General features: G+C 42.1%; 1 protein-coding gene across 1 annotated transcript; it reads right to left on the bottom strand.

Moving 5' to 3' along the window:
* Positions 1-8,580: 8,580 nt before the first annotated feature.
* On the bottom strand, positions 8,581-15,091 carry LOC134791831 (serine/threonine-protein kinase atr-like). Its single transcript, XM_063762966.1, has 4 exons — positions 15,004-15,091; positions 13,952-14,016; positions 13,636-13,819; positions 8,581-8,797 (listed from the first exon to the last, which is right to left on the bottom strand). The coding sequence occupies exons 1-4, from the start codon at positions 15,084-15,086 to the stop codon at positions 8,596-8,598; spliced, it is 534 nt and encodes a 177-aa protein (XP_063619036.1). The 5' UTR covers positions 15,087-15,091; the 3' UTR covers positions 8,581-8,595.
* Positions 15,092-15,411: the final 320 nt, after the last annotated feature.

The following is a 15,411-nucleotide window of genomic DNA, read 5'->3' as shown; positions in this document are numbered from 1 at the left end:
TTATTTAAAATTATTTATTTTCTCCGTCTTGAATTATACCTAATCGTAATTATATCGCATCCATATCAAATCCATATTCATACGTATCGCCTCCTTAAGCACTTGATAATGGCCACGAAGGTGGGTACTTTGAAAAAAAAAAACATTGACCTCTGTCATTTGCAGTGCCGGATTAACCCTTTTAAGCAAAATAAGCACTTGCTTAGGGCACCATGTCTAGGGGGCACCAAAAATTATCGAAAAATTTTCGCGCTCGCTTCGCTCGCGTTTTCAATAACATTCTAAGATGTTTATGATAAAAGTGACATTCGGGTGGCGCCTGCAGCAGCATTAGGTACTCTGTTGCAACGTTACTGCTGCAGCACTGTCAATTTTCGTGATAAAATGATGTGACTGATTTCCACACTAAAAGTAAAAATGTACAACTGTCTATCGAATTGCGTTTTTTTATATCGAAAAATTGTCGCGCTCGCTTTGCTCGCGTTTTCAATCACTTTCTAAGATATGATAAAGATGACATTCGGGTGGCGATTGCACCAGCATTAGGTACTCTGTTGCAACGTTACTGCTGCGGCACTGTCAATTTTCGTGATAAAATGATGTGACTGATTTCCATACTAAAAGTAAAAATGTACAACTGTCTATCAAAATGCGTTTTTTATATCGAAAAATTTTCCAGGGGTGAGGGAGAGAAATTTGGATTAGAAATTAGCAGCTTACTGACACAGACCGAATTACACGCGGGCGGAGCCGCGGGCACAGCTAGTACACAAATAAATATACATATCTCCTTTGCCTCTTCAGAGATTGGTGCCGCCAAGATGCTTTGAAATGCGCCTACATCTAACCTAGATTTAGTGACTTCATCAACAATTGTCTACCTTCGTTCCGCACAGAGTGTAACTTTGATTTTTTTTTCTAACGAGACAATTTTATGCATTCGTGTTTCGGCTTCTGACAAAACTCACATCGTCAAGAAAGATAGGTATATCCTAAAATCACAATTGTTTGTTCCCGGGGCCAACCACTGCCGCGTTTCAAAAATCCCATTATTTCTCGATTTTTTAATTTTTTCTTAATTTTTTTTTCATTGCTCATGTTCTGAAAGTGGCTCATTGTTTATCTATAAAGTGGGCTGAAAGTGATCGTTTGTGCCCTAGGGCGTTTTACTATCCAAGTACCTACTTTTTTTTACGATAAGCTATAATTTCGATTCCAAATGTATTCATTGTTTAATTTCCATTCCAATACTTAAACTCAGGGCGCTTTATATTGGTAACTATGTTCGATTATTGTTATATACCTACTTACATGAGAAAAATAAGTATATCATTATGTAAACTCCATGATCCTTTATACGAGTAATTTATTTGCATATATTTAAAACGTAACAAAAGGAACACTTCTCCCTTCAAACCTAAGAAGCTTACAAACTGACTTAGTGAGTATCCGCGGCGATTGACACTCAATTTCCTTTATCTTTAGGTATTCTTAGGACTTGAAAAAGCTCCTTTAAAGCACTACTTATCCTCTCTAAACGAGCGTGAATCGTTTCCTGCTATTTACATTTACCTTATCTCGGGAAGGCAAGGGCTGAATGAAAGCACATCGTCGGACAGAATCCGCAATGAGGCGAACAATGGATCATTCGGATATTGCCTGTCAACCGAGCCACCGACGGCTGGCGAGGACTCCGATACTAGCTTTGGCCAGGAACACACACATAAAGAATGACCCGAGCTCTTTTGTTATCTAGTTGAACTCTTTCGCGGAATACTATGCACTCTTATTGCATTGCGGGATTTGCGGGGAATCTTTGATTTATGTTTTCTCTAATGCCGCAGGGCATTCGGAAATAATAAAAGTAGCGTTAACGTTACGTTACGTATGAATAATTGGATTTTTTGTATAACATACCTACCTACATACGTATTTGCTTATACAGCTTATACTTTTACTCGGCAATGTATATTCGGGTCAAATACTCATACTCATACTCATTTATTTATAATATAATTACATATTACACGTCAAAAATGGAAATTAAATTAGATAAATTAAGTTACAATTATAGTTATTAAACTACCAATACCACCAATTATAGTTAATAACTTGGGTTATTTCAAAAATCGTCAATAACTCCATCATAATGAAGTCCATTTGAGGTGTAATATCCTTTCATTTGTTATACCTATAAGTTATATTGTTCTGCATTCAGTGGCGGATTACCCACGTGGCAAAAGTAGCAAATGCCACGCACGAGCCCGGCTCCTAATACGCATTGTGGCCGTGAATACTTAAGTTTCACTGCGTTCAGTTCGTCCGACAAAATTAAAACAATCTATGGGCCCCATGATAGAATTTGCTACAGGCCCCGCGCTGGCTTAATCCGGCATTGGTCGAAAAGTAACTTGCATCAAGTCTACATAATATATAAAAATAAATATATGTATGTAAAAAAGTAGACAATTTTACAAAAAAACATGCTAAGCCGGAAGGGAAATAATTTGCATATAAACTGCATGCAACTACTAGATTTTAAAATATAAGCGTAGTTACCTACTGATACTTGGAGTATGAGAAGTTTTAAAAATCTAAATGCCGCTCATGGCTCTCCTAACAGTTCTAAGCATCTACTAACGGAACTCATAAACAATAACTTATCTCGGCATTGTTAGGGCCAGTTGCACCAACCACATTTGACAGACTGATCAACGTCAGCCGGCGCCCCCCGGCACTTTACTATGAAACTTTCCATACATAAACATTTAGCGAACTCTTTAACGATACGAACAGTTTGGTGCAAACGACCCTTAGTGTGCTCCGTCCGCGATTCTAGTCAAGTGCTGGGTGGAGATACACTCTCGTGCAATATTAGACGGATTATTAAGCTAGCGACTCAGTAGCGAGTAATATCCTGCGTGTAATTAACAGATAGGGTGCCTTGAGCTACCCTTAAGCGACATAATCAATACCTATGGATGTTTATAAGATGTCAATAGGGTGATAGTGGTGGTGGTGTCAACCTGCGTAAGTAAACATAGGTGATAGATAAACAATCTGATTGGTTTCGGGTAGAGACATATTTGCAGTCTTTGCCGCCCTAGGCCCAGGCCCTGTAGCCGCCCCTTTCTCAGCACCCATCATATTGACTACATTCGATTTTTTTGTCACAATTTGTCGCCCTAGGCCCGGGCCTACTGGGCCTTTGTTTGGGCAAATCCGCCAGATTAGTTTGTTGAAGTCGCTTTTATGTTTACCTTTTAGAGAAAATGACAATCTACTAAAATAGGTACCTAATTATATTATTTTTCGCGATCAGATTCTATTCCATTCGTTCCATTCGCCTCACTCAATTTCAAGAAATATTTACGTAAGTAATCAATAAAAATTAAAATGGCATTCCTACGTCCTCTGAATATATTAACTTAATTTTATGAACAAGTATTATTACCTTATGATATTAAAGGTCGAATAACTGATCCGCAAAGCATCGAGGAACCTAGGGGAAGGCGTGGGAAGGCCATCCCGGACGCGGGAAGAATTCACAATGAGCGGATTGGAATATATCACCCGTCCCCTGATAGTGTGACGTATTATACAGGCTCAAATCATGTTGTATGTTAATGCCTGGCGGGTAAACGATTCGCGATAAAAAGATCGGGTCAACAGATTTGTGATGATTAACTAGAGAAAAACCGAACGAATAAGCTTCACATGGCATATTTTTGATACGACCTTACGTATTTAGAGATGAATATGGGTTCGTCAAGCCCGACTAGCCCGAGGGAACCTGGATGATATCAAGTCTGAATAGAAATACATACTAGAATAACTAACTCAGATAGTTGGTGTGACATGAAGGAAATGAGCTCTGTGCTTCAGCACAGAATAAGTGGGTTATAATAGTACCTATTAGTACCGTACAGAAAAGAAACTTCCTACATAACCGAAGTCTGACAGCGATTCAGGGACGAATCATGCTGTCCCTTCCCGAGACTGCCCGAAAGGATCAGTTTCGCCCCCCTGGCTTCAGCTTCGCTACTGTGTAATGTAAAGGTAATGTAATGATATACGTATTCAAATAGGTAGGTAGAGCAGAAACCCTCTTCGTGATAGTTATTTTTTTTATTCAAACAACAGATAACACAGTACCTACTCAGTGAGACACGGCCGACACGGGGCCCCACTGATTAACAGTCCGCCGGATGGTATCTGCCTATCAATTGTTCGGAACTGTCAACTTTTTGTTCTAACTGACAGGCCGATTCCGTCCGGCGGACTGTTAATCAGTGGGCCCTTTAGGCACTGTGTAATGCATACAATGCTATTATTGCTACAAGAATAAACAAAATGCACAGTCAGCAGCAGAAGTTGCTAAGCGGGCCAGGTGTTCAAAATGATCTTGACGCGACTTTATTGTAAAGAGAATAAGAGCGTGTCAAAGTAATTTTGAACACCACACCCGCTTAGCAACCTCTGCTGCTGACTGCATAAGAAATCAAACACCAGCAAATAATAATAAAACTTCATACCAACGAAAATTCTTAAGCATACTCGCATCTCCATTTCCGAGCTTTTGATCTCTCGATCTCGAATTCATTCGTATTCTGAAGCGATTTTGTCCCAAGGCCCTTGTGACAAAGTTAGCTTTTATTATGACCTAAGAAGATGTAACAGGTTATTTAAGATTGAGTCTTACTTCGAAATACTTTAAAATTGCAGCTAAGTAAATAAAATAAATAAAAATCATTTATTGCAGATCAATGAACCATAGGATGTTAGTAACGGCAGGCGTGGCTCACTCCGCGATTTCGTCGCTTTGCTACAGGTAGCTAAAAGTACATCCGTTCGGCCCCAATTTTGGGGTTTGCCATAAGCCGCGCGTGGCGCTGTCGCCACCTAGCGGCCGTATCTGTGCTGATCGTAACAGACGCGTTTTGTTAGAGAGTGAGTCTTCTGTACCTATTACTATATTATTTATTCTGTGGTAACGGGATATGGATAGGGTGGTAGTAGCTAAATAAAACAAGAAGACAGTATAATTAATGTATCTAATATATTTATTATCACATATTTATAAGGCACTTTAGTTAGACCGATCACAAGAAGGGTCCCCACCCTATGTACATTTGGCACAGATTCACAACACTAGTCGCCTCGACTATGAGGTGCTCCACTTGTCCTTCGGGAGAGAGTGACAGGGACAGCTGCATATTCTTCGTTTTTACCTGAAAAAAAAAAAAAAAAAATTTATTTATAGAGTTCAAAAGCTACAATTTTGTTTTCTTTTTGATCCCTTATTGATAATACTACTACTATGTCCGTAACTTTCGCACTTACATACTTGTTAGAACGTGACAGGCATGGTGACAAGCGACAAAAATGCGACCGTTCTACCGCCGCAGGTTGTTTTCGATCTACATAAGGTGGTGGTACTGGTGCTCAACGCGGTCCCAGTACATGCCGTCTTGAAACTTAAGTCATTGTCAATAGAGGTGACAGCAGGGTGTCATCTATTGGGCATCGGCATGTCGAGCACTAGTACCACCACCTTACTGCTTCATTTTTGTATGATGTCTAATAATAGGTATACTATGTTTTGAACCGTCAGTCATATTCAGCTCGTGTAGTAAATATGATGGGCAGACCTTCTAAACCAGCGGTCGGCAACAAGCGGCTCGCGAGCGTCCCTTGGCTTTTTTGTATGTAATATTGACAAACGACAATGTCTGCTAAAATAACAAATATGTATTACTAAAGTGCGGCCCGCGTCAACTTCGTTAACTACTATGTGGCCCTTGGCTGCTAAAAGGTTGCCGACCGCTGTTCGAAACCAGTGTATAAATGGCCTTATTTTATTTATTTTCTATTGTCGGCCCCAATTCATGTCTGCTAGGCCTTTTCCTCTTTCTTTATGGTTTAATATAAAAAATTGTCGCCATCGATGAAAAGACCAAACACGAGGAAAACATCGCAGAGACCGAGCTTAATGAACTACGGTTCCGTTGTCGGGGGCGGATGTTGTACGTTTTTATATTGGTTTTATTTACACAGTTGCTTCGGTGACGTCACACAAATAATGTACATGTCGCAGTCGGATCGTATAATCCGCCGTATTACATTACGGCTAGTCGTTTTCAAAAACAGGGGCGTTTTGAAATGCGGCGGTTTAACGATTAGCCGGATTGAATGCGGCTGAATGAGAATCCGCCGGAATGTATTCGGCGCCAAACGTTCTTCAACACGGCTAGCCGTAATGTAATACAGCGAGTTATTAGCCGCCGCTTTGACAGTTTTTAGTTCCCATTTTTAACACCTGTGGCGCTGCCTGACAAACGCTGGGGTGTCCATCAAATCTGGAGTTCGTCGGACTGTTTCTTTTCAAAAAAACATTTCCTCCGCAACTTAACTAGACGGAGCCCCGCTTCGCGGGGCTCCTATTTCTGAGCGGTTTGCCCTTCGGGCATCTGAAGCTACCTAACGAACCTAACCTACCTACCTATTGATTTAGTGAGACGTCCGTGAAAACATTACACTTTGGGGAAAAAAGCGTAGGTAGGTAAGTAGGTTAGGTTCGTTAGGTAGCTTCAGATGCCCGAAGGGCAAACCGCCCAGAAATAGGAGCCCCGCTTGCGGGGCTCCGTCTATTTAAGTTGTGAAGGAAATGTTTTGGAAAAGAAACACATGTAGTGCGGTGGGACCATGGTAAAAATAAATTAAATTGCAAACATTGTCAAACTCCGGTTACGTAGGCGACCGAAAGAACTGGTCACTCTACAATCTAAAATAGTAGTACGATGCGGCTAAACGTAGGCCGCCTTATTGAAGAACGTATCGCAATGACAATCCGGCTAATCGTCGAACCGCCGCATTTCAAAACGCCCCTGTTTTTGAAAACGGCTAGCCGTAATGTAATACGGCGGTTTATACGATCTGACTACGACATACACATCGTACAAGTCAACCGATCAATCGAGCTACAAGCGACTCAGCATAGTCGACTTAAAAAAAATTGCGTGACAATTTAGCCTTTATTTTTAAATATATCGCAAGCAATTTCAAATTATTTTTGCATGTCAAGCTTACCCGTTTACATTCTTACAGTAGCATTTCGATAACTCGAATAGGTACCTTTAAAACTTTAACGGTATAATATACATTTTAATGACCTAAAAAAGTAAACTTAGGTATTTATGACTACGTACGCCTACCAGAGGGTCGTAAGCACATGAAGGGGCCCTCACGGACATTAGGGTCATCTGTACATGTACATAATACAGGCTAACTGCACTCAATGTCACTGCCTGATATATTCCAGGAAATCTTAGCCATCAGAACTGCCTGTATTAAATGTCCCTACTGTACTCACCAGTCCATTCAACCGCTGTCTTATATGTATAAGATGCTGTAAGGCCTGCTCATTCGTCCGTTCTCCACAGTCCATGGGTCGCGCGCGACCCCATGACACCAGCGGATCGTACACGGATGTACATCATTGTCATCAGGGCTGCCTGTAACATACCTATGTCACTAAACTGTACTCACCAGTCCATTCAGCCGCTGTCTTATATGTATAAGATGCTGTAAGGCCTGCTCATTAGTCCGTTCTCCACAGTCCAAGGGTCGCGCGCGACCCCACGACACCAGCGGATCGTACACGGATGTACATCATTGTCATCAGGGCTGCCTGTAACATACCTATGTCACTAAACTGTACTCACCAGTCCATTCAGCCGCTGTCTTATATGTATAAGATGCTGTAAGGCCTGCTCATTAGTCCGTTCTCCACAGTCCAAGGGTCGCGCGCGACCCCACGACACCAGCGGATCGTACACGGATGTACATCATTGTCATCAGGGCTGCCTGTAACATACCTATGTCACTAAACTGTACTCACCAGTCCATTCAGCCGCTGTCTTATATGTATAAGATGCTGTAAGGCCTGCTCATTCGTCCGTTCTCCACAGTCCATGGGTCGCGCGCGACCCCATGACACCAGCGGATCGTACACAGATGTACATCATTGTCACCAGGGCTGCCTGTAACATACCTATGTCACTAAACTGTACTCACCAGTCCATTCAGCCGCTGTCTTATATGTATAAGATGCTGTAAGGCCTGCTCATTAGTCCGTTCTCCACAGTCCAAGGGTCGCGCGCGACCCCACGACACCAGCGGATCGTACACGGATGTACATCATTGTCATCAGGGCTGCCTGTAACATACCTATGTCACTAAACTGTACTCACCAGTCCATTCAGCCGCTGTCTTATATGTATAAGATGCTGTAAGGCCTGCTCATTCGTCCGTTCTCCACAGTCCATGGGTCGCTCGCGACCCCATGACACCAGCGGATCGTACACAAATGTAGGTACATCATTGTCATCAGGGCTGCCTGTAATATACCTATGTCACTAAACTGTACTCACCAGTCCATTCAACCGCTGTCTTATATGTATAAGATGCTGTAAGGCCTGCTCATTCGTCCGTTCTCCACAGTCCATGGGTCGCGCGCGACCCCATGACACCAGCGGATCGTACACGAATGGACCAATCATTGTCATCAGGGCTGCCTGTAATATACCTATGCCACTAAACTGTACTCACTAGTCCATTCAGCCGCTGTCGGATATGTATAAGATGCTGTAAGGCCTGCTCATTCGTCCGTTCTCCACAGTCCATGGGTCGCGCGCGACCCCATGACACCAGCGGATCGTACACGAATGGACCAATCACAGACATTAGGGCGGCGGTCTGAGCTCTGAGCGCACGCATCACTGCTTCGCAGCTTTTCCTGTGGCAAGATAAACATCAATTACAGGATAGAATCGTTTTTTTTTACGCCAGAATACGTAAGGTATTAAATAGTCGCCACATGGGATTGTTATGCTTTTTAGAGTGCTTGCTAAATTGGAAATTCTATAGCGTAAGTATTGAACAACCAATTTAGCTAGGACCCTAAATGGCACAACAATCGCGGAGCGTAATGGTACAAGACAACAGGATAGATTTAGTTAACATGTGTCAGTATTCAGTAGAAGCCGACTCCCAAATAATTGAGTTAACTGCTTTGTTCATTACTAAATATCCTAAGTCTTGTAGGATTTTTTACAACGGTGAAATAAATAAAATAAAAGTTACATTACATCACGAATTTACTTAATTGGTCGCACATTCATGACAAGATTAAAAAACTTAATCATTCTTCGCGGCAAAAACTCATCTAGCAGGCTCATGATGACTTCTCATAAATGATGAGAATATTATGAGTCATAATAAAATGTTTTTTTTATTTATACTATGCATTCAGGTAAATTTAAAAATGTACAGCAAATTAAGTAAGTCAGATGCCTACATGTTATCAGCGTATGAAAAATGTATCCCAAAAAGAAATTTTACGTCCTCATCCTAATATTTTGCGTCGTAAGCCAAACCGATATCACTCACGTAATTGACTTCTTAGGGGGCGCAGATGAAAGGGTATATGAGGGCGGTATAGCCCCATAGCACTTCGCGACCATGGATTACCTAACATTAGATACTGTATCTCACGCTCAGTCGTTCACCGACCGTATACGCCTTGTATATTAAGAGCGCTATTACATTTCGGCGTTGAGCGAGTTTAGGTATTTTACGCGCTGCGGCAGGCCGTGCGAGCTCAGTACGCCGATCCCTTCTACCACACTCGCACTACAATGATGGATTAAACATTCTTGATCCTTCGCGAAGCATATTGAAATCAACCATAACAACACTAACTGTACTTAACTTTTAAAGTTCTAAAACTGTTATTTGGTAAGTACGAAAATACTAAATGCAGTGCAAATGTACATAGGGGCTGTTCATAAATTACGTCATCTATTTTTGACGATTTTTGACCCCCCCCACCCCTCAAATCATCCAAAAATCAAGCTTCGGATGAATCTGTTTCCTCCTACGTCATGTTACCATCATCCGATGTCCAGACCCCCCCCCCCCCACTCCTCCCATTTGAAACGACGTAGTTTATGAATAGCCCCATACTCGTACTTATGAAGGTATATTACTCGAAAGAAATTATAGGTACCTACTCGCTTATTTACATGTTTCGTCATTGCATTTGGTACCTATAGGTTGTAAAGTTTGTATCAACGAGGGTTTAAAAACGAACTGGTACTGAGGATCTGATGATGATTAAGGTGGTCACGGATACCAATCAACCATGTAGTAACATGATTAGGCTCGTTTGACTCGTCTCAACAAGATCTTTGACACTGAAGATACACAGGGTCTGATGATGGAGCTGGAAGGTGGCCACGGGTACCAGTCTATCATGTAACTAAACAACTTCGTGTTTGGGCTCGTTTGATTTGTCGCAACAAGATCTTTGACACAAGGTAGTACTGAGGGTCTGATGATGGATCCGGAAGGTGGTCACCGGTACCAATCAACCATGCAACTAAACCACTTCGTGTTTGGCTTCGTTCGATTCGTCGCAACAAGATCTTTGACACTAGGTGATACTCAGAGTCTGATGATGGAGCTGGAAGGTGGTCACCGGTACCAATCAACCATGCAACTAAACCACTTCGTGTTTAGGCTCGTTTTATTCGTTTCAACAAGATCTTTGACACAAGATAGTACTCAGGGTCTGATGTTGGAGCCGGAAGGTGGTCACCGGTACCAATCAACCATGCAACTAAACCATTTCGTGTTTAGGCACGTTTTATTCATCTCAACAAGATCTTTGACACAAGGTAGTACTCAGGGTCTGATGATGGAGCGCGAAGGTGGCGACGGGTACCTGTCAATCATCATCAGCTCCATCATCAGACCCCGAGTAGTATCTTGTCTCAAACATCTTATTGCGAGGAATCAAACGAGCCCAAACACGAAGTGGTTCAGTTACATGGTAGACTGGTACCCGTGGCCACAGTCCAGCTCCATCATCAGACCCTGAGTACTAACTTGTGTCAAAGATCTTGTTGCGACGAATCGAACGAAGCCAAACACGAAGTGGTTTAGTTGCATGGTTGATTGGTACCGGTGACCACCTTCCGGATCCATCATCAGACCCTCAGTACTACCTTGTGTCAAAGATCTTGTTGCGACAAATCAAACGAGCCCAAACACGAAGTGGTTCAGTTACATGGTAGACTGGTACCCGTGGCCACAGTCCAGCTCCATCATCAGACCCTGAGTACTAACTTGTGTCAAAGATTTTGTTGCGACGAATCGAACGAAGCCAAACACGAAGTGGTTTAGTTGCATGGTTGATTGGTACCGGTCACCACCTTCCGGATCCATCATCAGACCCTCAGTACTACCTTGTGTCAAAGATCTTGTTGCGACAAATCAAACGAGCCCAAACACGAAGTGGTTCAGTTACATGGTAGACTGGTACCCGTGGCCACCTTCCAGCTCCATCATCAGATCCTGAGTACTATCTTGTGTCTAAGGTCTTGTTGAGACGAATCAAACGAGCCTAAACACGAAGTGGTTTAGTTGCATGGTTGATTGGTACCGGTGACCACCTTCCGGCTCCAACATCAGACCCTGAGTATTATCTTGTGCCAAAGATCTTGTTGAGACGAATCAAACGAGCCCAAACACGAAGTGGTTTAGTTGCATGGTTGATTGGTACCGGTGACCACCTTCCGGCTCCATCATCAGACCCTGAGTACTATCTTAAGTCAAAGATCTTGTTGAGACGAATAAAACGAGCCTAAACACGAAGTGGTTTAGTTGCATTGTTGATTGGTACTGGTGACCACCTTCCGGCTCCATCATCAGACCCTGAGTACTATCTTAAGTCAAAGATCTTGTTGAGCCGAATCAAACGAGCCCAAACACGAAGTGGTTTAGTTGCATGGTTGATTGGTACCGGTGACCACCTTCCGGCTCCATCATCAGACCCTGAGTACTATCTTGTGTCAAAGATCTTGTTGAGATGAATAAAATGAGCCTAAACACGAAGTGGTTTAGTTGCATGGTTGATTAGTACCGGTGACCACCTTCCGGCTCCATCATCAGACCCTGAGTACTATCTTGAGTCAAATAAATACATATAGAATGTCAGATCGTTTCAAATATTTTTAATCCTGTCCGGTAGTTTATTAAACTGTACCATTATAAATTATAATACTATAAAAACAGTGCTAGGATCAAAGTCTCTCGTTGCGGTTTACACGCACACAGTATAGCGTTTTACACGGCGCCCGCCGCACACAATGATAAAAAACCTCGTCGTCGCCGTTGAAAATGTGCGGAGCCGACCGACACACGTCCTGCCTCTACAAGCTCTGCCGCGGCACTGAGCTGGCGCAGCGCGCGTCATCGGTAATATAGAGTAGTTTTCAAAAAATTGCCAAAAAATTATAGTAGAATTTCATAAACACTAATGTATACCAACAGTATAAGCAAACGTTGCAGATTGCTTGAGTATGAAAATGACTTCGATATTAAGTAGATTTTCGTAGGAATTGACACTTGTTTCGGAGAGAAAATCGAGTTCGTTTTACTTTGATTTTCTCTTTCTCAAAGGTATGTAGGAAAAATATAGTTTGATATGCCTAAAGTACAGGGTATTAGTAATACAAAATAGCCAGGTTTAGCAGAGTAAAATTCTCAACATTTCCAAATAAGAGCTCGCCATTCAGTGCTTCACGGGGTTTTTCGGAAACGACCATCAGAAAAAAAATCATTACTAATTTAATAAGTCCTTTTTCTAATATTTACAACGATATTTATAAAGATAAGAAGACGCTTTTACTGGAACAAGTACTCATTGTTTCTAATAATGAGCGCAAAGTCCTGAATTTCGTCGACTAGTATCATCAATTTTGCATTATTTCGACTTTTCTTGTAAGAGCGCTCTTAACTACACGACTTGACACGCACCCGTACCCGTACATAGCCCAGCCCAATACACTGGCATTTTGAACTTTCCGTCATCGCGTTGCTAATCGAACTCAGATTCTGTCAATCTGTAGGTACAGACTGCAAAGCTACGAGTACTAGCTTAGCACCCACATACAACTGTTTGTATACACATTTGTATGCAGGGGTGCTAAGCTAATAGTTTGACTGACTGTACATAATGCATAATTTCCCGCCGCGGGGCGAGGTAATTCCATTCGGGGTCCACCCCGCCCCGGGTCCGCCTGTTACTTATTCTGTGCTAAAACATGTGTGTCATATAATGCTCTATCTATTAGTAAGCAATGATCTGTGCTCGCAACTTTTCCTGAACGGAAATAGCAAAAGTGATTGATGAATTACTAAACAAATGGGTGTTCGGAACTTGTGTATATTGAATCGGATATGGCGCGCCAAGTTTTTGAATATGGGGGGGATAAATCATGTATTCATTGGATTGTACAAGGGTTGTGTGTAAACAAGAGTAAAGTAGGTTGTTTAAAACGCGGTTTCCAACGGCAGTAAATATTACAACACATACAAATCGAAATTTTATGGAGTATTTTGATTTGTTTTTGTATTTTTAAGGGCGCCGTACGCCCAATACAGTCGCAAAAGAAAATAAATCATCAGTCGGTAGGTATATAGACCTTCTTTTTTTACAAATCATCATCATACCAGCCGAAAGATGTCTACTGATGCACAGATGCATCATAGTCTCGTTAAAAGACTTACCTGAACATGCCCTCATGCTTCAGCGGCCCCATAGCGGCCTCCATATTGTGCGTGAGCCTGAAGGGCACCCGTTCAGGCCACTCGAAGGACTCGCCCTTGTTGAACAGGCAGTTGAAGTCCACGTGGACGGAGTCGCCGTTCGTTGAGTCGAAGGATATGTTCTCGCCGTGTCTATCGCCGAGGCCTGGGAGTGGGAAGCAAACCCAGTATAGAATTTCGATAAAGCTCTGTACCATATCGAGCGTACTATAACTACTAATCACACGTTTTTTAATTGTTCCATAAACAAAATTACAATTTTAATTATTGTATTTACCCAAGATATATCCAACCATTGACATAACTGCAGTCGTCCTTATGTAAGCCGATCGTGCTTGATACCTAAAACATAAAAATATGATACAATGAAAAGCGTTTGAAACAAATACTGTTATTAGTAATACCAAAAAGAATAGATAGTATAGAGGGGTCCTGTCATTGTAAATTTTGTAGTCACTGTAAATTTACTGCCATCTATCGACACACGACTAAAACTCAAAATGAAAACGTATAAAGTTATCAAAAAATGTATATATATGGATAAATGATTTTATTATTTTTATACCATTTTGATCCATGTTCATTCACTGATATCTATGTGTTAAAATTGTTAAATATGAAACGGTGTCGTCACGCCATCTAGCCGAGGATAGGCTAAAAGTGTGTGCGGCATCTATTCGAGAATGACTTTTACTTGAATTCCGAGGCACGTTTTTTCCTTAGACTTTATTCGTCTTAAGCCGCGTATCCATTAGAGGCAGCCTCGGGTCGAGCAGCCTCAACTTGAAGCAAACAGCCTCAGTTTGAGGCTGCTCGCTCTGAGGCAAAGGTTCGAGGCACGTTGTGATCAGCTCGAGGCGAATCGCCTCAGCTTGATCCGCAACGCAAGTTTAAAGCCAAAACGCGTCGATCGTCTCCATCAAATGCACGGCTCGGACTGAGGCTCCTTTGAGCACGGTAAAAAAACCGACAAAATATGGCTCGGCTCGCGGCCACGAATTTGCTTCGTGTCGCGGCGAGCCTCAGGTTGAGCAAGCGTCTCCACTTGCGCGGCCTCGGGGCGAGGCAGCCGCTCGACCCGAGGCTGCCTCTAATGGATACGCGGCTTTATACGAAGTTACATATGTCTTTGGTAATACCTAGTATATAATAGCGTAGGAGACAACATGCACAATATATATTTCTCTACAGTCCGCTTTCAAAAGTATCTGCCAAACTTTTTTTTACATTAAAAATATTTTTTTGTAAATCTATTATAGTACTTTTGACGCAGTCTCATTCGATACTATTAAAGCCACAATCTAACGTATCATGTAAAGATGGTCTTACCAGCCGTACGGATCTGAGAACACCCTTCGGAACCACTCTTGGAAGACGGGCGGGTGTCGCGGCAGCAGTTTCTCTTCGTACATGCGTCTCTTTTACATTAAAAATATTTTTTTGTAAATCTATTATAGTACTTTTGACGCAGTCTCATTCGATACTATTAAAGCCACAATCTAACGTATCATGTAAAGATGGTCTTACCAGCCGTACGGATCTGAGAACACCCTTCGGAACCACTCTTGGAAGACGGGCGGGTGTCGCGGCAGCAGTTTCTCTTCGTACATGCGTCTCTTTTTGTCGAACGGGTCGTTTTTGGCACACATCATCTCTTTCAGCTCGCGGTTACTTGTATGAATACCTTGATAATATAAAGTTTAATAAGAATATTTCAAATGTTAGAAATATAAATAG

Source organism: Cydia splendana, chromosome 6 (assembly GCF_910591565.1).
Source record: "Cydia splendana chromosome 6, ilCydSple1.2, whole genome shotgun sequence".
NCBI classification, from domain to species: domain Eukaryota; kingdom Metazoa; phylum Arthropoda; class Insecta; order Lepidoptera; family Tortricidae; genus Cydia; species Cydia splendana.
Note: the sequence above shows the minus strand (reverse complement) of the source record. Positions and strands in the feature narration are given on the sequence as shown.